Here is a 24,203-nt window from a genome sequence, read left to right as displayed (position 1 = left end):
TCAAACACAGTATTATTATGGTGTTCCTAATAATCCTTTAGGTGAGTGTATATATATATATATATATATATATATATATATATATATATATATATATATATATATATATATATAATAAAGTATATAGCTAGCCTACTATAATACATCATTATTTATAATTATTTTTAAAAAATTATTAGCTAGAAAGGTTAAATACCCTTGGACAGCGATGCAAAGCTGTCGCTTTAAGATTTGTTTGGGAAGCGCGCTCTGCTCTGAAGCTCCACTCGCTCCATTCCGCGGAGTGCTGTCACACTCGAGCATCTTATTCAAACGCCATGCAGTGCGCTGAGTGGATGAACAGCTTGTGAACTCTGAGTACCGCATCCAGCGCTTCAGCGGACGGACATTACAGCCAAATGAGTGACTGAGGGAGTGAACAAACTAGTTAGACATCAGAGTCGTCATGCAGCTCCTAATACATAGATCCGCGCGGTTCGGATCCAGACATCACTGAGACGTTATCATAATGCGCTGCTGTGGATTTCTCCAAGAGAGCAGCTGAAGTGCTTTTTCCGCCCTCATTTTTATTTCATGAGTTCAAATTGGTTCGCGGTCCCCTGCCATGTTCCAGTGAGAACATATTTTGTTTAAAACTATACTTATGCGTAAAGAAAAGCGCAAGTCTTGTTGGAAGCCGGACAAATGGCTTTTACAGTCATAGGAACCCTGTTACTGATGCTCTCTAACATCTATAGCTCTTCAGGTGAGTTAAAACACTCTTTATTGATCTGATTTTTGGTTCAATACTGCAATTTGCAATTTGAAAGTAAATTTAATCTTTAAGTTTGACTCTCAGACTTAATATACGTTCGTATCACTGTATATACAGCTATATATGGCTTTCAGTTTTTGGATATTTAACTTATTGGATGTGAATTATTTAATTTAAGTGTAAAACAAACCCCAATAACTTTATGTTTTGTACCATAAAATTTTGCGTTTACATCAATGTTGAGTTACATCAGGTCACATCTACCTATAAAAAAGGTGTAGAAATATTTTCACTAAGAAATTGCTTCTTAATATATAAAGTTAAACAAAATTATAAACTGGAAAGACAGAAATAGTGTCTTCTAGTGAAATGTACGCAAGTAATCTGTTTTATTTACAACTTCGACGAATCATTTTACTGTGGCAACACTGTGAAGAATTCAGAACTTAAATGTAATACTTTTTAATAAGTTTATTCATCTTTTCGATTACTTTAAATGTAATTACTGATAAAGGAAATTGAGTTGACACTCAAAATCAAATAGAACTGAAAGACTTTTTTGTAATGAGTTAAATGGAAACAGTAGTGTTTTTATAGCATAATGATCATTTTTGCAGTGAAACGTGAGACAATAATAAGAAAAAGTTTCCATTAAAAGATGAAAAAGATCATAATTACGCTGGATACAACACAAGACAGCTGTGTTATAAAATATTCATGTTCAGGCACTTCTCAAAGCGTATTACAAGAAAGACTATTGTGTTTGATTTCTTCATTCGGTAGCTAATGGTACAAAACAATCACAGCAGTACAAATAGAAATTTATGCTGTTTAGAAAGGCATTTCTAGCTATTAGAAATGCCATTTATTTTTATTTGTTTTGACAGTCCGTTATTACAGTACTCACAGACGTCTTAAATCTGGACATGACAGCTACTGTTACGAGTAAATATTTACAATACAAGACACATTTCCATGATCTCCTCCTGCACCCTTCCACCGTGCCATGTTTGATTGCGGTGAAATGACCTGTATGAGACTGACCGCATACGTTTGGCAGGTGCAGAGAGGGATGCCACTGCTGTATCATCAGTCTGCGGGGCGGCATGATGTGTCCCCCTGCTGAGGCTGGCTTAATGACCTTCTGCATTACAGGAGACAGCGGCTTCTATACACAGCGAGCTTTAGAAAGAGACTTTATGAGTTATGCATCTGTCTTCCCATTGTGGAGGTGCCCGAGCTGAAAGGATTCTTAAAATAGAGCTATGTGTGTATTAATATGCAGTGGGTTTATCGATTTGACTGTCAGCTGTGAATATCAAAAGCATTATGTGCTGTGTGCTTAGAGAAAGTTCAGAGTTAAAACACACTGTATAATATGAAAGATGATAGATAATACCAGATAATAGCAGACTTCATACTCCGGTTGCTAAGAGACGTCTGTACCACAGGCAGATCTGGAGTTACAAATTGTGTTTGAAGGTAGTCTTAGTACAAATTTGTCCAAATATGAAATAGTAATAATATGTTTTATATAATCCAATGCATTGTCTATTTATTTAGACTATTCTTGGATTAACTGCAGCTCTTAATCTAATGACATATCTGTTCTATCTATTATCTATCTGTTTATCATTCTATCTATCCATCTTTCCATCTATCGTTCTGTTAATCTGCCATTCTATCTATCTATCTATCTATCTATCTATCTATCTATCTATCTATCTATCTATCTATCTATCTATCTATCTATCTATCTATCTATCTATCTATCTATCTATCTATCTATCTATCTGTCTATCTATCTGTCTGTCTGTCTGTCTGTCGTTTTGTCTATTCGTCATTCTATCGTTGTCTCTTTCTAGAGAGATTCTATATATCATTCCATCTCTCTATCATTCTATCTATCCATTGTTCTATCTAACATTCTATGTTGATCTATCTATCTATCTATCTATCTATCTATCTATCTATCTATCTATTGATCAATCGTTCTCTCTATCTATATCAATCCATTATTCTAGTAATTGTTTTATCTATAACTCTATCTATCATTCTATCTATTTTATCTATCGATCTTATGTATATAATCCAATTAATATTTTGAGACATGTTGGCACCATTTACAGTACCATCACATTAGCTTTGCTTAATTTCTCTATAGACCAATGATTCATTCGGCTTATTGCTTTTCACTTAGCAAATAGGTGTTCCAGATTTAATTTTTGTTAGTAAATGTGTTTGTTCCTTAAATAGTGGGAATGTGGGTGTGTTTGTTTTTAATATTTATTACCAGAAAACTGCAGACTGCAGAATCCCCCGCAGCTGTCATTAATGTAAAAGGTCTGAAGCTTAGAACTGACATAAAAGCTGTTCAGTTTGTGTTACTTAGCAGTTGCAGTCACGTTAGGGCAAATGGCCAACTACAAGAGGTTGAATGGGGTTGACAGAGATAATGGCGTTTCTGAAACGATGACAAATGGCCTGAGATGGATCACCCAGCAGAGATGTAAGCTGTCACAGTTAGCCGATAAGAACAGTTTTTGCGGTGCTGTGAAAAGCGTTGTGCCTGGTGTAATAATGGGTCTAGGAATCATACCAGCAGATCTATTTTGTTTTGTTTCTTTGATCAGTGTACACCAGTACGCACCCGTGCTCCCATTTTTAATGTCTGTTGAGGAAAAAAACATTAGATCATTACTGATCCCAGAGAGCCAGGTTGATGCTCTGTTATTTGAATATGTTTGAAGCAAACAGCTTTGAAAATTCGACTGGGCACAAGGTCTCCGGTTACTGTTTTCAAAACGCATTAGCTTTAGTGATGGTACATTTAAGCCCTAAGGGAAAAGAGGGTGAAGCATGCTTGTCTAATATTTGTAAATATTAATTACTGTAATGCATTACATAATGCCGTAGCTTGTGGACATCAGTGTTGGGCAGTAACTAATTACTAGTAATTTAGTTACTGTAATAATATTACTTTTTGCAGTAAATAGTAGTGTAACTAATTACTAATAAGATTTCAGTAATAATATTACAGTTACTATCCATAAAACAGCTTAGTTACTTTTGATACCTCAACCCCGCTGATTTAAAATCTAACAATCAAATATTTCCTAGATTTATTTTCATAATCTTCACGACTCGCACATGCATGTGATGTCCCCAGTGCAGCAAGCAAGTTTGCAATATAGAAAAGCTTACATTCAGCAGATAGAAATATTGCATTATATTGATTTTGTTAGAAAAAAAGATGATCTGAACACTGTTGTGTAAGTTGTGGCTTTACTTTACTCTGGCATTACATCCCTCTGATCAGCATGCGGTACTATTATATTACTATAATTAAACATCTTTTTGGAAAATTAAACAGTTTCTTACAAACTTATGTGATTTGATAAAATACATAATGAAATATAATCGTATATATATGGGTAATGGAAAAATTACTTCAAGCTACACATGACAATTAATGAGATTAATACAATACTTCTACTTGAATGTCACTATTAATCACTATTGAGTGTTTGTAATAACTTCTTATCCAATGTGGATTTTGGTCAAATGATGAGGCAGAAATATGTTATTAGTAAAATTCTAGAAGAATTTTATTTGGAAAATACACAGTTACAGCTTCTGTGGGGCAGGAAGAAAAAGTATCAAACGTTCTATCTGTTGTTCAAGCAAACATTCTATTTCTAATTTTCTATCTATAATTCTAACATTCTAGCTAATATCCTATCTATTGTTCTATCAAGCGTCCTATCTATTCAACCACCCCTCTATCCATTCATCCATTATTTCTAATGTTTTACCTAACACAGTCAAACATTCTATCTAACATTCTGTCCATCCATCCATCTGTATATCAAACATTCTCTTTCTAAAATTGTATTTATCATGCTGTCATTCAGTATCATCTATTGCTCTATCTATCATTCTGTTACATCAAACATTCTATCTATCTATCTATCTATCTATCTATCTATCTATCTATCTATCTATCTATCTATCTATCTATCTATCTATCTATCTATCTATCTATCTATCTATCTATCTATCTGTCTGTCTGTCTGTCTGTCTGTCTGTCATTCTCTCTATCGTTCTCTCTATCTATCGTTCCATCTATCCATTATTCTAGTAAATGTTTAATCTATCATTCTATTATTCTATCTATCATTCTAATCTCACTGTCTATCTTTTTCCTATCTGTCAGTTGATTGTTCTATTGTTCAAACAAGACTTTAAGCCAACTTTTAAAGTTTATCCTTTTAACAATGATAGTGGTATAAATTTATTTCAATTCATTTGAATTCTTTCTTTTTCCGTTTGAACGGCAATTCTGCATGTTATTTGCTTATTTCTCTTGACATGCCAAACTTTCCACATTTTTGGATTCAAGGGAATATTCATAATATGTATGCAGAAACCAGCCAAACCCATTTATATCCACTACTCAGGGAATCTACCACTGAGAGATACTGCGAGAATTAGAATCTCCCACATATTTCTCATGTGAGTTTCGTGCGTAAATATTTAACAGCACTATGTGCGACTGCATGACAGAACCTTCTTTCAGTGCTTTTTTCACTTGATTATGCTGTGGGACTAATTTGGTTCACTGTTGCCCATATGTAACCTTCTTTCCCGTAAGATATGAACCTGTTAATGTGGTCTCTTTTGCATTTTCCAAAAGGAAGCGGCGACTGTACGCCATGAAATCACTGACAGATAATCATCCTTTCAAATCAGGCGTAGCTTTTCATGTGTGATGTGATTGAAAAGCACAGGCTTTTATTCTTTCCTTTCATTCTCTCACAAGGACCAATTAGCTTGCCATAACTTTAAAAATGCTGATGCCTCTGAGTAGTGAGGAGTTATAATCTCGACTGCTGTAAACGGATGGAAACATACTTGTGCTGAGTGTAATGTGCAGCAGGAGGCTGATGAACTATTTAGGTGTTCATGACCGAGTTTTTATGAAAGTCATTAGTAAATTCATTGAATTGAGTTTCACCAAGAAAAACACCTCATGCCTTCTAAGGGCTGTTTTCTTCCACTGGAGTGCTTTTAGACAAATTAAGTTTTCACCTTCATTCTGTAGATGCTATTATTTAATCGCAGCATGCACACACGCCAACTGTTGAAATTTCACACCCTTTTAACATCAAGTAAAACCCAACACATGGCCACTGCAGTGCCTTCCACTATTCCACCTCGTAAAAGCACAAAGAAGAAACCCTCTCTTCTAGTTCTATAGCCCCGGATAGAGCTAAATTCATCACTAATGGGCAGTGAGGTTTGGAGCCTCATTCAACAGCCGCAGCCATGCTAGACTCAGCCTTAATGTCAGCTTCTTTTAACTTAGCACTGATTTCGTCTGGCTCTCTGGGCTGAAAGCTTAATAGGTGCTGAGTCATCAGCCTTTGAGAGTTTCATCCCCGGCTCCCTTTCCCACTGGCCATTAGAAGCCTCTCGCCCCTCGTTCTATCCTTTGACTGATGCTGGTGAAGAATATAGTTGTGTGGTTGAATGGTGCACCCCAGGCACTCTGTTACAAAAGTTTTTATTTCACAGTTTTTTGGTTTTTTTTGTTAGAAATGTAATTCTAAGTGGTTGCACACAAATGTTAGGCAGTTTCAATCCTGCTTTGTTTATGCTCAGAGCCAATTAAATCAGGGTCAAACCACCTTAGACACCAGGGGATAATATTTAGATAACTAAAACTGCATCAGATGTATTAAACAGACATGCATTTAGCTAACTCATTATGTTTGAGTAAATAAAGCTGATATGGCGATAAACCCAAGTAATGAAGGTTAAGTGCATGAATTAGTATAGAAGTTGTGTCCCAAGTGAAATACTATACACTATGCACTTATACAATGCACTATGTACTCAACCATTTAGTGAATGAATTTTATAAGGTTATTTCGCCAACCTACATCAGAGTCTGATACCCCCTCCCCCTTTGCTACGTAAGGAAAGCTGTGAAAGCTGAGTGCATTTAGGGTCCAACGTCCCACACTAATTTTGTGTATTATCTGGGTATTTGAAGTGCACTTTTTCTTTTATTTTTTTTTTGGTTTGTTTACTGTTTATATTACAAATGGCACATAATTTGGATGTGCCTACTGTCATTTAGTAGAAATGATTAACAAAGCAGCTTAAGCAACCAAGGTTAAAACTTGTTCCCATGAAGATTGAAGCAGCAACCCTTTGGTTACTAGCCCTGTTCTTTAGCCACCTTAGCTCACCACCATTTTTATTTTTTGTTTTGTTTTAAATTTTATGTTAAATTAGGTTTAACTGCCTGGTTTTGTTAAATAGTATTTACTATAAAGGTGCCTAACATTCCCTCTGTATGTCCACAGATAGCGCTGATATCTATTTTAGTATACTAAAAACTTTTATTGGAAAAATTGAGTCAGGAATTAATGGGGGTTTGGGGCAAAAGTGAACAAAAAAGCCCCTCAAATTTAAAGTGCCCCTATTTTGCCATTTTCAAGGTTCCTAATATTGTTCTGGGAGCCTCCTACAATAGGTTTACATGACATGCAAGGTCAAAAAATGCTTAGGTTGTCAGTCCTCTATCGTGTGTGTCATGTGTTCCCGTCTCTTGTGTCCATATTTGGTTCGTTTCCTGTCCTTGTTATATGTAATCATTAGTTAATTCTTGTCCAGCTGTGTTTGTCTCGTTATCTATGATTTACCTGTGTATTTATAGTCCTGTCTGTTGAGTTAGATTTCATCTGGTCTACTCGTTACTCCCCGGTGTTCCTGTCTGTGTCAGTCTTGCCTTGTCTTGCCCTGCCTTGATGTTGTCAGTAAAGACTATGATTTGAAGTTACATTCTCGTCTGCGTGTTCCTGTGATTCCTCGTGTGTGCACCGTGACATAGGTTTTCTCAAAATATGCATTTAATATCACGTTATTTTCCAATGATTCTCTAATGATTCCCTCGAAGCAGTTCTGAGATTCAATCTCTCTAAACCCCTCCTTTCTGTGAGCCTACTCTACTCTGATTGGTCAGATGGCTCAGTCTATTGTGACTGGTCTACCACATACAGCATGTGTTGGAAACGATATGGCCATTGCCATAGTTTTGCATTTTAAATGCTCAATGGAAAGTATAAACATCTATTATTTATCATACTGACAGGTTGGGATTCAGTGGAGCCATAAACTGGGTACTGAGCAATATTTCAAGAGCAAGCATTTTGTGAATACTGCGTTAAACTCCCCGAGATTAGAGAAGCAGTCGGCAATAAAATGACAGGAACACAAAAAAAGATTGGGGTTGTATTGCTGTGAATTTAACCACTGAGTCTTTGCAACCTCATCTTTCACATTACATTTCACTTTAAAAAAAAATTAAATATCCCCTTAAATTTAAAAATAATTAAAAAATATCCTTGTACAATTAAACTAAATCTGTTACCAGTGTTACAATTACAGTTTTTCTCAGTCGCTTTGGTGCATTTCTCGAATCATCATTAATATTTGCAAAGAAGTATGTGCATTTCTCAAAACAATTCGTACAAACAGCACCATCCAATTACCTGCAAAAGCCTGTAACTTACTCAATCTTTAGTTCATTTCTCAAAAGTAAGTCTTTTTGTCAATGAACATATCAGTGCCATCAGAATGAAAAGTCCTTGTGTCATTGTTCAAAAACAAGAGTCAAAATACTTAGTCATGATTTCAATATAACAGTGCACTCTGTTAATATTACCTGAGGTAAACTATGGCAAAGGTTTGGATGATAAGTGTATTGAAATGCAGAAGGCTGCACTTATGTCTGCCAAATATCCATTCAAAAAGTACAAATTTACACACAACTGTATGTGGGATATTGATTGAAAAAGACTGGATAAGATTCACAGTACAACATCATTGTGATATAAAAAAGAGAAAGAAAATAGGCACAAAGGTGAAAATACAAAATTAGAAAGGCAAACACAGGAAACTCACCTCAGCCATTGTAAGCCGTGATTGACAACATGGTCCACAATAGTGGCCCTTATTTCATCTGAGATGCGCCTCCTGCCTTTTCCTCTGTTTTGCCTCTGTACCCTTTCACCATGCATCCTTACTCCTCTTCTTCCTCTCGGCTGTTAACCTTGATTGTTTCCTGGATGTTCATCCATTGTCAGAATTTGTAACTCTTTTGTTGTCCTCTGTCTATATATGCTTTCTAATTGAAGGTTCATGAGATGTACCTTTGAGCTAGAGAACTATATAATACATTTTGAGCAACATGACAATAGCAACTGATAATGTAGGAAACCACAGACAAATGCACATAATCAGTTGCATGAATGTACCAAAGCAATCGCACCTTTTTCAAAAGAATGAGAAAATGATGTGCACAAGTGACTAGATGATGTGAAGGTTGAACAAGTAGAATTTCATCTCTGATCTAAGAAATGCACCAAAGCGACCAAGGAAAACTGTAAAGTGTAATGTGAAGGTGCATAAATAGTGTTGATTGCACATTGCATTTTTTATCTGCTCACGTTGCATCAGATATTTCTTTTTATGCATTGTTTTTTTTTTTTTGCAGCGTTGAGCATTATAACCAATCACACACGTATCTATTTGGTGCATGAATGTAATGGCCAGCAGAGTTTAGATTAGTCACCGGTGATGAAAAAAGAAAAGTAGCTTCAACTTTGGTGCCACTTTTGCAATTTAAATGTTACTTATGTTGATTTTGATCAAATTTAATTGGTAGCTGCATTTAGCACTCTGATTGATTGACTTAATTTAAGTATTTGACATGAAGGACAACACAAATACTTTTTATAAGGTACCGTAATTCTAAAAATTGCTCTTACAATCTTGGGGGACAAATAGCACTGCTTACTAGAAAAGTACATTTCTGGCACTGATATACATTACATCTGCCAGATGCTTTTAGCCAGATGCTTTTAACCTTCACTGTTGATTCCTCTCAGGGTCCCGCCCACGTTTGGATGATGTTCCCCCCAGGATAGTGGAGGATCCCTCTGATCTGATCGTGTCAAAGGGTGAGCCGGCCACCCTGAACTGCAAGGCAGAGGGTCGACCCACGCCCGCGGTGGAGTGGTATAAAGACGGCGAGCATGTTGAAACCGATAAGGACGACCCTCGCTCTCACCGCATGCTTTTGCCCAGCGGCTCCCTTTTTTTCCTGCGCATCGTTCACGGACGCCGCAGCAAACCTGACGAGGGAGTTTACACTTGCATTGCCCGCAATTACCTAGGAGAGGCCGTTAGCCAAAATGCCTCGCTGGAAGTAGCCAGTAAGTACCTTCTGATGAATTCCACCTTGCTTAGTGATTCTGAATGGAGCGTAGCTATGCTGAAATAAAAGTAATCTATCCCTCTCAGACATGGCCTGAGGTTTTGTTTGTCGAGTTTGTGACAGGCTGCTGGTGAGTTTTTGCCTGTTGTGACAGTGTGTCCTCCTGCTGTGTGACTGCGCTCTGGGCCTTTGGCTCAGCTGTAATCCAGCTCTCTGGCACAGGAACGTCACCATATCCAGCTCCACCGCCAGAAGAAACTGGATTAGCAAGTTTGTTGATTACAATTGGAATGCAACTAATTAGATTCCCCAAAGTTTGCTCATTAAAACACAAAGCAGAAATTTCCTGGTGCCTGTTTTGCACACAACCATCTCCTTTCTTTTTATACAAGCTGCATCTTTTGGAACACAAAATTTATAATATGGTCTAACAATGAAACATACTTCTAACGTATTTATTAATCTTAATGATAATTTCAATATTTACTGATACATTTTATTTTGCATTTTGATATTAAAATCAAGAATTTTTAAGAATGCTTTAACAAACAGTGCTAGGAAGGTTATTTGCAAATCTAACAGGTAACAGGTTACAAGTTACCTTATTTAAAATGTAATAGGTAGTGTACATATTTCAATTATTTACTGATTACTTTCTGATTACCTTTTGTAAATTTCTAACAAATGTTTTCAACTTTTAATCGTTTTCAAACATTTTAAGCAGGCTACCTACAGTAGTACTCAACACTGATTACTGTCAGACTTTCAAAATCCTTCATTACTTGAATTAAGATTATAATCATTTAATTTTAAATCACAGCACTGGAATGATCTTTTAAAACACTGTAACACATTTTTATGATTCGCCATGGTGGCAACTCTTAGTTTATAGCCTAAAGCTTTCAGCTCAAATTTAAATGAGAACCAATCAAAACCATCAGAATAGCATCGCTTTACTAAATGGCCTTTAAATGGCAGAACGCATTGTGCATGTTAAAAACAGGCAAAGCAACAAATCAATATTATTCAACACATTCTATCTTTTTACAGAAATATTAAAGTGTTTAATCTCCTTTGTAATCATTAACATTTTCATAAATAACTGTAATTTAATTATACATGTTTTTCTCAGTAACTGTAATAGATTATTACAGTAGATTTATTTTGTAATTAAATTATGTAATCCTTTTGCATGTAACTAGTTACTCCCCAACACTGTTAACAAATATATGGCTCATTGTTAGTTAATGCTAATTAATGCATTAACCAGTGTTAACTAACGGAATCTTATTGTAAAGTGTTACCACTTCAAATTTTCTCATATTTCCCTGTTATTTTCAGTCTGATTTTTTGTCAGTTTGCTGTATCGGTTTGAGATGAAGGTGAGGCTGACCTGATGTAAACGTCAGAAGGTCAATGTCAAATCAAGCCCATTTTGATGCATCTACCGACTTGCCTAAAGAAATGATTAAACTGTTTCCCCGTTCAAAATGAAATGAGCTCTTAAAATAGACATCCTTAACTGCCGAGGGAGAGTCGAGACCTTAGAGCCATTACAGACTTTTGCTTACTATCCCAGAGGACGCTGAGTAGCAGAGCATGCTGGGTGAAAATGATTTGCAATCACACACTCGGCGGTAGATCTTATACTGAAGTCTGCATACTCACTCTCCCAAATAGCTCTTCATATTTTTGGCCACCTATAAATAGCAGGAATACTGGCCGATTGTAGTGCCGTTCTTTAAGACCTAAATCTCATTATATCACTATTCATTTAGAATGTGGGTTTTTTCAGTCACAAGATTTGCTGAATGATGCTGCGTGGCCTTTAAATCCAAGTCATAATTACCGCATTGAAAAATCTGTCGTCTAAGCAAGCCTTACAAGATTATTTATCATGTACGATTAAAGCCAGAAAGAGAAAGGAATCGTTTTTTGCTCTCTAGAGTCCATATAGACTCACACTCAGCACTCATGCGAGCCTCAAATTAGGCTGGATATTAGCTCGTGCTGCACAATGCTCGTGAATTAAGTGCTCGTCCTTGTGGAAGATGAGACTCGGGTCATACACCAGGAGACCCAGCTCACCGCCGGCCGTATCTTCTCCTCAGCAGTGATTAATGTGCTAATTAGAGCTGGACAGTTTCCAGCGCGACCGCGGCATGAGGGCAGAGCGGGTGGTTTATGAAGACAGAGGATCCTGAGGGGTACAACAGGTGAAGGCAGGGGTGAGGGCGAGCAATCCTTCACACATCTCTGAGACCTCGTCTAGTCCTGCATCTCAGATTATAGCAGTAAGTGGATTGAGGTGGAAAATGTTTTTATTGTATACATGGGATCAGCCTGTTTGTGATAAGTGAGCAATTTTTGCCACGACAAGTCTGAGCCGGCCGTGCCCATCTGTTAGATATTTCAGCTTATGGGACTCGTAAAAACACGGAGAGTTGTTGAGCTATGAAATGTTCGCTCTGTGCTTGTTTTTTGGTGAATCACTCGTGCTTTTCAGTATTAGGCACATGTGTGATGTGATTAACTGTTCTAGTCAAGTCGTGAATGTCCTGGGAGAGAGAATTTTTGGAAACATTAGTTTTGGCTTGATGTGAACACACTTTTCACAAAGCATTTCTCACCAAGAAAGAATAATAATGATCAAACAATGTGAAATTTTTATATTGTGATTCACAGAAGAAAGTAAGTCATGGGTTTGGAAAATTGCTAATTTAGTGTTAGTTATATAATCTTATAGTATGTTTTAGTAAATATAGTATGTTTTAAATTCACATTTATTTTTAAATAAAATTAATTTTATTTAAATTTTTGTACTTAATTTTTTTAAAGTTCTTCATTTAAAGGGACAGTTCACCCAAAAATGAAAATGTACTAATCCTCAAGCCATCAGATGAATACAATCTGAGTTATAATAATAAAAAATGTCCTGGCTCTTCCAAGCTGTGGCAGTGAATAAGGTTTAAGATTTTGAAGCCCAAAAAAACTGCATCCATCCATCAAAAAAAGTACTCCAGACGGCTCCAGGGGTTTAATTAAGGCCTTCTGAAGCTCGCTACGCCTACGTCATCCACTGAAACACCACTCTCTCATGAATGTGTGTATGACAGTTAGAGGAAGCTAGAGATTATAGTTTATAAAGTTGTAAATATGGATATTTGTCTTATACAAATGCATCAGTTCTCTTTAGAAGGCCTTTATTAACCCCCCGGAGCCGTGTGGAGTACTTTTTATGATGGATGGATGCAGTTTATTGGGCTTCAAAAGCTCGACCCCTATTCGCTGCATTTATAAGGCTTGGGACAGCCAGGACATTTTTAATATAGCTCCGATTGTATTTGCCTGAAAGAATAAAGTCATACAGTATACACCTAGGATAGTTTGAGGGTGAGTAAATCATGGGGTAATTTTCATTTTTGGGTGAACTATCCCTTTAATATTTATATTTTATTTCAGCTTTATTTCCAATAAAATTATTATTATCAATTAAAAATCAAGACTTACGTTTTTTTTTTAATGTCATAGAGAAATCTTATTCATAAATGGCTGACAATACAAAGACAGTGTTGGTCACATGACCATGCATGCATACTTTGAGTAGAGAAGAAACTAATTCAAATTCAGCACGTTCTGACAATATGTATCTTTGGACAAAAGCCTGTGTTTACAGCAGTGAGTTTCAAGCATCCACTCACTTTTTTTTCAAGAAAATGTTAAAAGCGACTTTATTCATCAAGGTTTAAACAGCCATAGCAAGTATAAATCGGTCTTTAAATTCAACACTTGCTCTTGCTCCTTGACAAACAAAAAGATTTGTGCATTTTATGAAAAGCCAGTGTTGTTCTGTAATATTAAAGGGTTCACCAGTAAGAGAAGACTGAATCTGGGTTTTACACTAATATATTAATCCATGCAATGCTCGACTGCAGTATATTGGGGGATACAGTATTATCCACCTAACATATGTATGCCACAGGACCACTGCTTAATCTGACGCTTGTCATAATGGCAGAATAACAAATGGCAAATGCGACTAGTGGAGGCTGTCATTACCTTTTTTTTTTTCTTTTTTTTTTGTGCAGAAGTAGATATTTAGCTCTTGGCTTGAATGCAAATCCATTCACGTATTCTCTCAAAATAGCAGCTTTGTGTTGAAGCTTTTATGCAAGAGAAAAGATGTATCTATTTCAAAGCATTGAATGTGGCAGTCTGTCTGGGGGAGCAAACTGCCACGTTCCCTGAGCCTGGATTAAGATAAAGTAGGACAAATGAAAAATAAAACTTGCTTAAAAGGCTCTAGACCCAGCTGTCCCTCTTTCACCCAGTGTGGGATTATAAAGTAATGATGCTCCGTGGCAGCTTTTCCCTACTACATCTTTCCCCATGCGCTCTTATCTAAACCCTCTGAAGGGCTGTTATGGGATTTTGTGCATGCACAATGTTGTTGAACATAACCAATCGCATTTTATATCGCATATCCTCCATGCTCTTTGTCTGTTTCATGTAAAATGCATTACATTTTCAGATGTTGCATTTCATTTCAGGAAGACAATTTCCGACCAAGTTCTGTCCTTTTATGGATTGTTCAAGAAAGCACATAAAAGCCGGAAAGAGATGTTGAATGGAATTTTATCTGTCCAAACGGAAGTAAAAACAAACGACGTGCAGATTAACCCAGTCAGCATCTCTCTGGGTGTGTCGATTAGCTGTCTCGACATAGGGACTAACGTAGCGTGGGATTAGCCCACCTCTGGGATGGATTTATTTATGTGGCTCTGAAATTAACAATAACAACATCCTGTGTAGGCCACACACACTTCCAGCTGTTTGTCAGAATCCCGGCCGGCCGTATTCCTTCACAACCACATCCACGTCCATGCACCGCCATATAATTAGACGTTAGCGGTTAGCATAATTTCGCATGTAATTGTCAGGCTGAAAGTGTAGGAGTTAGCTTGAAACATTTCACAAGTCTCCTCCCGCTCCCATACACACACACACACCGACAGATGGCCGCTTGTCAAACCCGACATGGATTCTTCAGGTTAGAATGATTGTCCTTTTAAGACCAACGTCTGAGTCACAAATGGGGGAATGTGTTGTGGGTCTCCATAGTGGGGGATGCAAATGAGCGGCTGTGTGTAAAGAAGGAGAAAGAGCGTGTGGTGAGTCAGTGGTGGGCTATTAATAATGTACATCCCAACAGGCTTGTCATTTACCATCATTCCATGATCTCTACGGGGGGGCGGAGAAGAAAGACTTCTGGTCTTTTGAAATGAGCCCGACCTGTGTGAGATTCAGCTTGTGAAATGTCCTTTTGCTCCTATAATTCAAAATCATGAGTTGTCGGAATACCAGTGATCACAAATTCAACATTTTTTGGTGCAGTGATGAATATGTTTAGGTCGTGTTCACTGCAGGGGTTTCACTGTGGTAGCATGTGTAACAACCTAACTGGAACTCATGAAAATGGGAAGCCCAAATGATTAGTTACTTATTTATGAAAGCAATGGTTGTGTCTGAAAACATAGTTCCTACCATAGTAACTACCTTGCTAGGGCGTCTACCAGGAGACAGACCAAATTTCTGGAAATGTGCGTTACGTGACTAATGACTCAGGAAAATGAATAGTGACTGTCCTGAGCTGTAATGTAAAAGAGAGCAAACAGGCAAAATATATTGGCTGTTTGGTCCATTTAATGCTTTTAAGAGATGTGTGTGTGTGTGTGTGTGTGTGTGTGTGTGTGTGTGTGTGTGCACCTGGTATTCATCACGTCCTGGGGACCAAATGTCCCCACAAGGATAGTAATACCAGTAAATCTTAATCTTGTGGGGACATTTTTTGGTCCCCATGAGGAAACAAGCTTATAAATCATACAGCATAAAGTTTTTTGAAAATCTAAAAATGCAGCATGTTTCCTGTGAGGGCTAAGTTTAGGTGTAGGGTTGGTGTAGGGCAATAGCACATACAGATTGTACAGTATAAAAACCATTGCGCCTATGGGATGTCCCCATAAAACATGGAAACCCAACATGTGTGTGTGTGTGTGTGTGTGTGTGTGTGTGTGTGTATATGGTTCAGGTATACCCTACGTTATAGACAAAATATCCCAATAAAGATGGCAATATCCAAAATCCTTGTCCTTGTGAGAACATTTTTTTGTCCCCATGAGGAAACAAGCTTATAAATAATTTTTTTGAAAATCTAAAAATGCACACAGTTTTTTGTAAGGGGTAAGTTTAGGTGTAGGGTTGGTGTAGGGCGATAGAAAATACAGTTTGTACAGTATAAAAAACATTATGCCTATGGAATGTCCCCTGAAAAAAAATATATATGTTGATATTGCACTAAAGCAAAGATTTATTAAAATATTATGTGATGCAGTGATAATTTCATATTATTTATGTACAATTATAGTTTTATTAATATTTTGAACTTGAATTTAATATTTTGAAACATTTAATTTGATACTTTCACTTTAAATTTTACTTTAAGTGTTAATAATTTTCTTATGTACATTTTTGTTAGTTTGTGTTTAATCATTTTATATTTAGTTTATATTTAAGCATCTGTACATTTTAAGATTTTTAAGTTTTTCATCGAATATTTATAGTTTATTTTATTTTATTATATTTCAGCTTTTTTTGAATTTACAAAAACTTAAACGTTTAGTAAACAATAATACTACACAATAGTGTTAAAATATAAACCAGAAGAAAAACATTGAGTTTAAGTCAAACTGATTTGCATAGTGCTTTTCACAATTAACTTTTGTCCTCAGTAATTTTCTGCAGACCCCCGAGCACCAATTTGCAGCCCTCTAATTTGAAAACTGAATTTTTGAACCAAACAGCATTTTTTTTTTTATCGTTGTGGGTGCAGAATGCTGTCTTAGAAAGCATGCTGCTGGATTTTGAGACACAGCCAACGTATAAGGAATAAGTTATTGCTAATTCATGTCGATTTATTTCCATATATTTTAGCAGCTGAAGTAATTGGCTTGTACAGCATATGTAAAGGATGATGATGATTTTGCTGTGCATGGTCTGCTCGGTGGAAGGAAGCCAAGCAGAATTAAGAGAATGACCGTAATGTTTTGTACCAGTCATGTGACCCACTCAGGCTTTCAGCTGTAGCTAATGAGTCTCTCTGCTCATGTCACTCACCTCACAGATTATTAAAAATCACATTGCTTTCCCTTTTTCGTGCTTCGTAATAAAGTGCAGAGGATGAGAGGGGGAACGAATGGCTTCCTGAACACACCGCCAAGAGGGATGAATCCTGTCAGAGCCAAGCGTGTATCATTCTTTCCCATAACTAGGCATGTGGTATCGCCGAGGGCACTTACGAGCTTTGTGTGCGGGCTGACCGGCTCTAGGTAAACGGTGACACTATTTTACCCTCTCTTTTCTTAACCAGCGCTCATGAATAACACATGGCTTCGTCTCCTGAAAAATGCAACATGCTGTGGGCTGTTTGGGAACAGCCTGTCCTTGTCCTTGCTTGTGCATATGCCTCCTGCGAGTTAAATCCTGTTCAGGAGGTGACAGGCCACCACAGTGGACTGCAGGGGATGGAGAATGTATGCACACTGCCAATTTGCAAGCTCATGCATGCATATATGTATTATACCACTGTTGTTATATTTTGTTTGGGGGCCATCAGTCACCCTCGGCATCAGCTTTCATTATCAGAGTGGAAATCGGATCTGCAACAATTGGAGGGTGTCCACCAGGTGAGATGGCTTTTGTGGAACGGGCCAGATGTCTGTGTTGGGTGTGCCGTTGGTCGGTTGGGCACTCTGCAACATCTGTGCTCTTTCTCTTGTAAAAACATGCTTTTATATGCTAGGGAAGGCCTGTGCTTTGTTTGTACACTGTTAGAGTGGCCCAAGGGAATGAGTGGATGCTTATTTAAAAGTGACAGACAATGGTGGATGGAGTCAGCAGATCTTACGGGCCAACGGGGTAAAAAGGACAAGTGAATCATTTTATATTCAGTTAGTTTAAAAAAGTAATTAGCCTTTGGGGGATGAATTTATTTGTTGGGTTGATAGCATTTTCAACTAAATGTCAAATCTGTTGTGTAATTGGCTTTTGGTTGCAGGCACTTATTGTTTTATTACTATATTTTGTATAAAAAGTCAATTTATGAATTTTTAATGAAATTATTATTGAAAAAACATGCCTCTGCCTACATTTTTACAAGTTTTCTGCAGTTACCAGCTGAAATCAACATTAGTGACAGTAAAACACCAACAACTTTTATTCCTTTTTTACACAAATTATAATTTCTTTTTTTAAAAGATTTATTTTTGGCATTTTTGCGATAGGACTGATCAGACATGACAGGAAGCAAAGATGGAGAGAGAGAAGGGGGCAGGTTCGGGAAAAGTCCTTGAGTCGGTATTCGAACATGGGACACCCAAAGCACTGCGGCGCTGTATGCCGGCGCGCTGCCCATGAGGCTATCGGCGCTGACAACAAATAAAAATTTCAGGGGCAGATAACACTATACTTATAACCTTAAAATTTTTACCATAGTGTGTGATTTGTAAAACTTATTTATTTTGACATTCGCATGACATAACCAGGTCCATAAATATGGCTTTTTTGACATTGTAATCTTTGACATTGTAATTGTGACTTTCTCAGTATCTCACCTGGTACAGAATTGCACAAGTCATGTGAAACATGATGAGTCATGATAAAACAGCTCAAAGCCTTGTAGAAGCAAGCTAAATTTCCATGTTTGCTTCAGCAAATGCATTTCTACCTCATGTTTGCTTTTGTTAACATATAGGTTAGGTTTAGAGTAGAGTTTAATGTAGGTGGTACATTTGTTTTTAAACGCTATAAAGCATTAACCTTCTAGCACCACCACTCACCATACATTTCATTACATTTCACAATTTTTGCAAGAACCAACTAATAAAACATTGGTAGATCCACATTTATCTGGATATTTCACTTTAAAAGTGCCACTTTAAAATGAGTAGCCTATTTCAGTCAATACTGAAAAAAATCAAGTAAGTCACCTAGCTTTGTGTCCAACAGACTGTTAGCTTAGCAACATGCTAAGAGATCACAGTCTCTTATTGAAGAGGTTAGTAATTAATAAACCAATATTTAGCCATTTTTAAACTATGAGCTTTGGCCAATAATTGTGCAAAGTGAATTTCAGCATACAATTAGCACTAAGTTTTGTGAGTAACGCTAACCATTAAGCTTCGGGTGTATTCACACCTGTCTTGTTTAGTTTGACTGAATCAAACTCAAGTTTGTTTCCCCCCGGTGAGGATCTTTTGGGCAGGTGTGAATACAGCAATCGCACTCGGGTGCGGACCAAACAACCGTACCGAGACCCAACTGAAGAGGTGGTCTCGATCTGGTTCCAAACGAACTCTGGTACAGTTGAATGGGTGAACCAATGAATGGATGACCTTAAGCGCATGTGTGGTTTTGTTTACAGTTTCTGGTTCACTTGCAAAAAGAGCAGTGTGAAAGCAAACCGCACCAAACAAACAAAAAATCAATGTTGTATTTGGTCCAGACCAAAGCAAGTGAACTAGCGGACTTTTCTGGTGTGAATACACCCTTAATTTGCATAGAAAGGATGCATGTTTGTGCTAAAAAGAATGACAGTGAGCTAATTACATTTGGCCCTGGTTAAACTGGATTGCGAGTAAATAGTGAACAGGATGCAAAAAATACCATGGCAAAACAACGATTGCCTCTATTGATTCGCCACTAAAAATCTAAAATGTGAAGAAGGTTTGAGTAAACAGGAATGTGGCAGATTGTGTTGGATGGAGGAGTGTTGAAGTTGGCTATGGTCAGGTTGGGTGCCCAGACTGACAGATGACCACTTCAAATTCTGAAGTGAGTCACTTACTGTCCATAAACAGACCCGCACCATTTGTCCCAGCCTGAAAGATATGAATATTCATAGACAGGAGATGAGCATGAGTTTAACTAACAAAGAAAATGGAGCACTCGGCACTCTGGATCTCACCAATAACATGACATTTCAATGAATATTTATAAGTAATTATCACAAGTCATTGCATTTATAATGCTAGGGACGGTGCAGCCAGGACTCGGTAATACAGCAGAAATGCTGCAGAGGTCATATCATAAATATGAATCAATGGCTGAATTTATTTATTTGGAATCATTTTCATGCTTTACATTCTACGGTTTCATTTGCAGCCCACGACAGGTGAGATTACACCTTATAATTGAGGTGTTAATTGAAAAAAAGCATCCACAAAGTGTTTAAGAGATCAGACGGGAAGATATTGCGGCTGTCAGATTGGTGATTAATTTGTGGACAACGGTGTGCGTTATTACCGAAATGCATTTATATTTCACAGAGATGAGAATATGAGTGGCATTTATGCTTGTATGTGTGTGCGAGGCTCTGTAGTCGCCGCTGGTGAGAGTCTACAGCCCATAGGAGCTCACCCTTTGATGTAGGAAAACTCAAAGGGACCCCTGAGGCAGCTGCCATAGGGCAGGGGTCGCATTTTTAATCTGTCAATCACCACTGGGGATTTATGGGTAACTTTTCCTGCCAAGCCAGACAGCGGGGAATGTAGCATTCTGCCGTTCGCTCTCAGTGTGAAGGGTATAGACATAGAAAAGAGAAGGGGGCAGAGTTCACAGTGTTTACCGTTAACACTGACGCTTAGTAAGGTCAGCACAACCAGCCATTGTTGAATTTGGCTGTCTGCATAGTTAAAGCATTGGCTTCCCTGTTGGATTTTGTTTTGCGAGACTTTAAAGTTGTGATCCAAAACCTAGTGAGCTGTCTATTAACATTGTGTTCAGGTCCAGGGAAGTTTGTATTTATGAGTTATGAAGTTGTATTTATGATGGCAGGTGTGATCAAATCATTTTCATTGGATGTCGATGTACCTTTTGCACAAAAAAATAGAGCGTTTAAACTCTCCCTCTGCAAAACCGTAACTAAAGAATGAGCATCAGGTGTGTTTTTGCTTTGTTTTATTCAGTTTATGTTGGTGCTATAAATTATTATCATATTATTATCATTTATTATCATAATTGTACAGTTGTATTTTATACATGCTACTTAGTTTTATTGCAAAAATAGTAATTAATTTCAACAAATTTACTGTCAAATACAGGTGCTGTATCCATTTCATCCACCATGTTTCTGACTTACACTCCCACCACTCAGAAAATCGGGGCTCAAAGAAAATCCTTAAAAAAAATGTTACAATTTAAAAAAAAAAATCAGACATTTGCCACTTGTAATTATTATTCTGTGTTTACATTTATGTGTGTTCAACTGGTTAATACAAACTTATTGACATGAACGCAATATACTGTAAAATACCTTGTGTTGGCCAAATTCTTAGACAAAATTACACAATTTTTTTGTGGAGGCAAAAAATAAATAAATAAATAGAAAAGCAATAAGAAACGTATAATTATTTCTGAAAGTAGTTCAAAATTTTACTGTTTTACAGTTTTTTGTGTGTTCTGTTTCTGTGCTTAATAGGACATTGTGACATTTGTTGAAAGGCACTCTGATAAGCAGATTGTTTGGTTAGCAACATGCTAACATCAAACTGTTGTAAATAATTGTGAGCCAAGACAAGGAGAGTGAAATGTTGATTTTAGTCTAGCTTTAAAGGGGTAGTTCACCCAAAAATGAAGATTCTGTCATTAATTACTCACCCTCATGTCGTTCCATACTTTAAGACCTTCGTTCATCTTCAGAACACAAATAAAGATATTTTTTATGAAATCTGAGTGCTTTCTGACCCTACATAGACATCAATGCAACTTAAATGTTTTACGGCCCAGAAATGTAGTAAGGACATCGTTAAAATAGTCCATGTGACATGTTGTTATTTTTGTTTTCTTTGCGCACAAAAAGTATTCTCGTAGCTTCATAAAATGAACCACTGATGTCACATGGACTATTTTAACAATGTCTTTACTGTCTTTCTGTTTCTCTTGAACATGTTAGTTGCATTGCTGTCTATGCAGGATCAGAAAGCTCTCGGATTTCACTATCCCTGTGAACTACCCCTTTAATTCTGTACAAAAAGGTACCAAAAATAATAGGTAAGTTAATAAATAATCTAATTACAAAAAAGCATCAGTTTACCCAATATGTGTCTTTTCTATGTATTTTTATGCTTATTTCAGAACTTACTTAGAACTTAGCAACATAGGCCTATGTCATACACTGTTGACATTAATTCTGAGTTATAGCTCATGCAAATCAATATTTTTGTGGCACGCGGAATTGTTACCTATATAGAGTGCTCCAAATTGGCCACATATGAGGTTCCTACTTATGTACATAACTGTTCAAAGTTTGGGGTCTGTAAGATTTTCACTGTTTTTGAAAAAAAGTCTCTTATGCTAATTAAGGCTGCATTTATTTGATCAAAAATACAGAAAAAAATAGTAAGATTGTGAAATATTATGACCATTGAAAATAACGGTCTATTTTAGATATTTTATAATATAATTTAATCCTGTGGTATTAGCAACATATCTCAAGATCCTTGTAAATATCTTTACTGTCATTGCATCCATGTTGAATTAAAGTATTAATTACTTTAAAAAAAATAATCTTACTGACCCCAAATTTTGAACAATAGTGTAAATAAAAGGTAGCTCACTCGATTTTGGAGCAGACCCCTAGTCATGTCATGCCTCTTTTCTGTGGTCAATTATTCAGCTGCATTTAAATGTGAATGTGTTGTCATGAAAACACTTTATAATTGATAAGATGAGAAAGCCAAGGCATTACGTACAGGGCGGAGCACAGGAGATTTGAGGACAGGAGCTGCGAGAAAGCGAAGATAAGATGCCTCATTCATCTCTGACTCACAATTCCCAAGTTCCTCAACGAAGATTCATGAATAAACAGCTCTCACAGGGGAGCAAATGAAAAATACCAAATAACAAACAAAAACAACACAGCATACAGCTAACACTTGTCTCAATCTCCCATAGTTCTCAGGGATGATTTCCGCCAGCCTCCCAATGATGTGGTGGTGGCAGCAGGAGAGCCTGCTGTGCTGGAGTGTGTCCCTCCCAGGGGTCACCCCGAGCCCACCGTTTCCTGGAAGAGGAACAATGTTCGTGTCAATGACAAGGACGGCAGGATCTCTGTGAGTCAATAGCAGAAAGTGCAATGTTGGCACAGGAGTGATGATTAGGTTGTAGTGCAACAGTGACATCACTCTACCCCTCTGCAACCAGGATCGATTGAAACATAAATCAGTGCACTTGCTCACGTCCTGTTCTCCACCAACAATGACATCACTGCCAAATGCAAATTATCTAAATGAAAGGTGCACTTAACATTATTCTATGTTTGTGCTGAGTTGGTTATCAGTGTTGTTATAGCAAAAACTGAAACTCTTTTTTGTTAAAAAAATGGATTTAAATTAAAAATATTGCTTAAGTCCTATAATGACTAAAACTGAAAATATAAAAATAACAGCTAAAAATAAAAGCTATAAATAGTATAATAGTGTAATAAAATAACTAATATTACACTGGTTTCTGAAAAAAATAAATGTTTTGTCATGTGACCTCATTATGAAGACAACCAGGCCTGTGTTTCCCAAAAGCATCGTAAGCTTAAGTACATCATAGACCCATTGAAACCGAATGAAGCCACGATCAACTTAGGCTTACGATGCTTTTGGGAAAACGCAGGCCTGGACCATTTAAAATTGTTTTATTAGGCTTCTGATATAAGTGGAGTCTCCATATAATGTATATTTTTCCAAAGTATATATTTTAAAAATATATTATTCATTTATTTATGTGTTAACCCACCTAACAAGGAACGTTCTGGCAAGGTTCTTTCAAATTTATGAACAAACGTTCTTCCAGTAATATTAATAGAACAATCTTTCAGAGTTATTGGCCTTCGTGGAATGTTTAATTCCAGAAAAATTTTCATCTGACTTTTTTAAATGTCACTACTTGTTTCAGAGTGTTCACAGAACATAAAAAAATAACATTCACATTAATGTTTGAATAACCAAGAAAAATGTTTTTAAAATATTTTAAAAACTGAATTCATTCAACAGTCAGAAATAGCATTTTCATAACTTAATGAAAGTTAGCTAATCATTCGTAGAACATTTTTGT

The 24,203-nt window shown here is 36.8% G+C and overlaps 1 protein-coding gene across 1 annotated transcript in view; it reads left to right on the top strand.

Moving 5' to 3' along the window:
• Positions 1-684: 684 nt before the first annotated feature.
• Positions 685-24,203, top strand: part of LOC306851722 (roundabout homolog 2-like) — a gene marked incomplete at both ends in the record, with an annotated part of 60,268 nt that continues 36,749 nt past the window's right edge. The window contains 3 exons of the mRNA XM_079388162.1: positions 685-745; positions 9,715-10,041; positions 23,052-23,209. Coding sequence (XP_079244288.1) covers positions 685-745; positions 9,715-10,041; positions 23,052-23,209 — 546 coding nt within the window. The remainder of the gene's footprint in view (positions 746-9,714; positions 10,042-23,051; positions 23,210-24,203) is intronic.

This window comes from Barbus barbus (genome assembly GCF_936440315.1).
Source record: "Barbus barbus genome assembly, chromosome: 31".
In the NCBI taxonomy this organism is placed as follows: Eukaryota; Metazoa; Chordata; class Actinopteri; order Cypriniformes; family Cyprinidae; genus Barbus; species Barbus barbus.
Note: the sequence above shows the minus strand (reverse complement) of the source record. Positions and strands in the feature narration are given on the sequence as shown.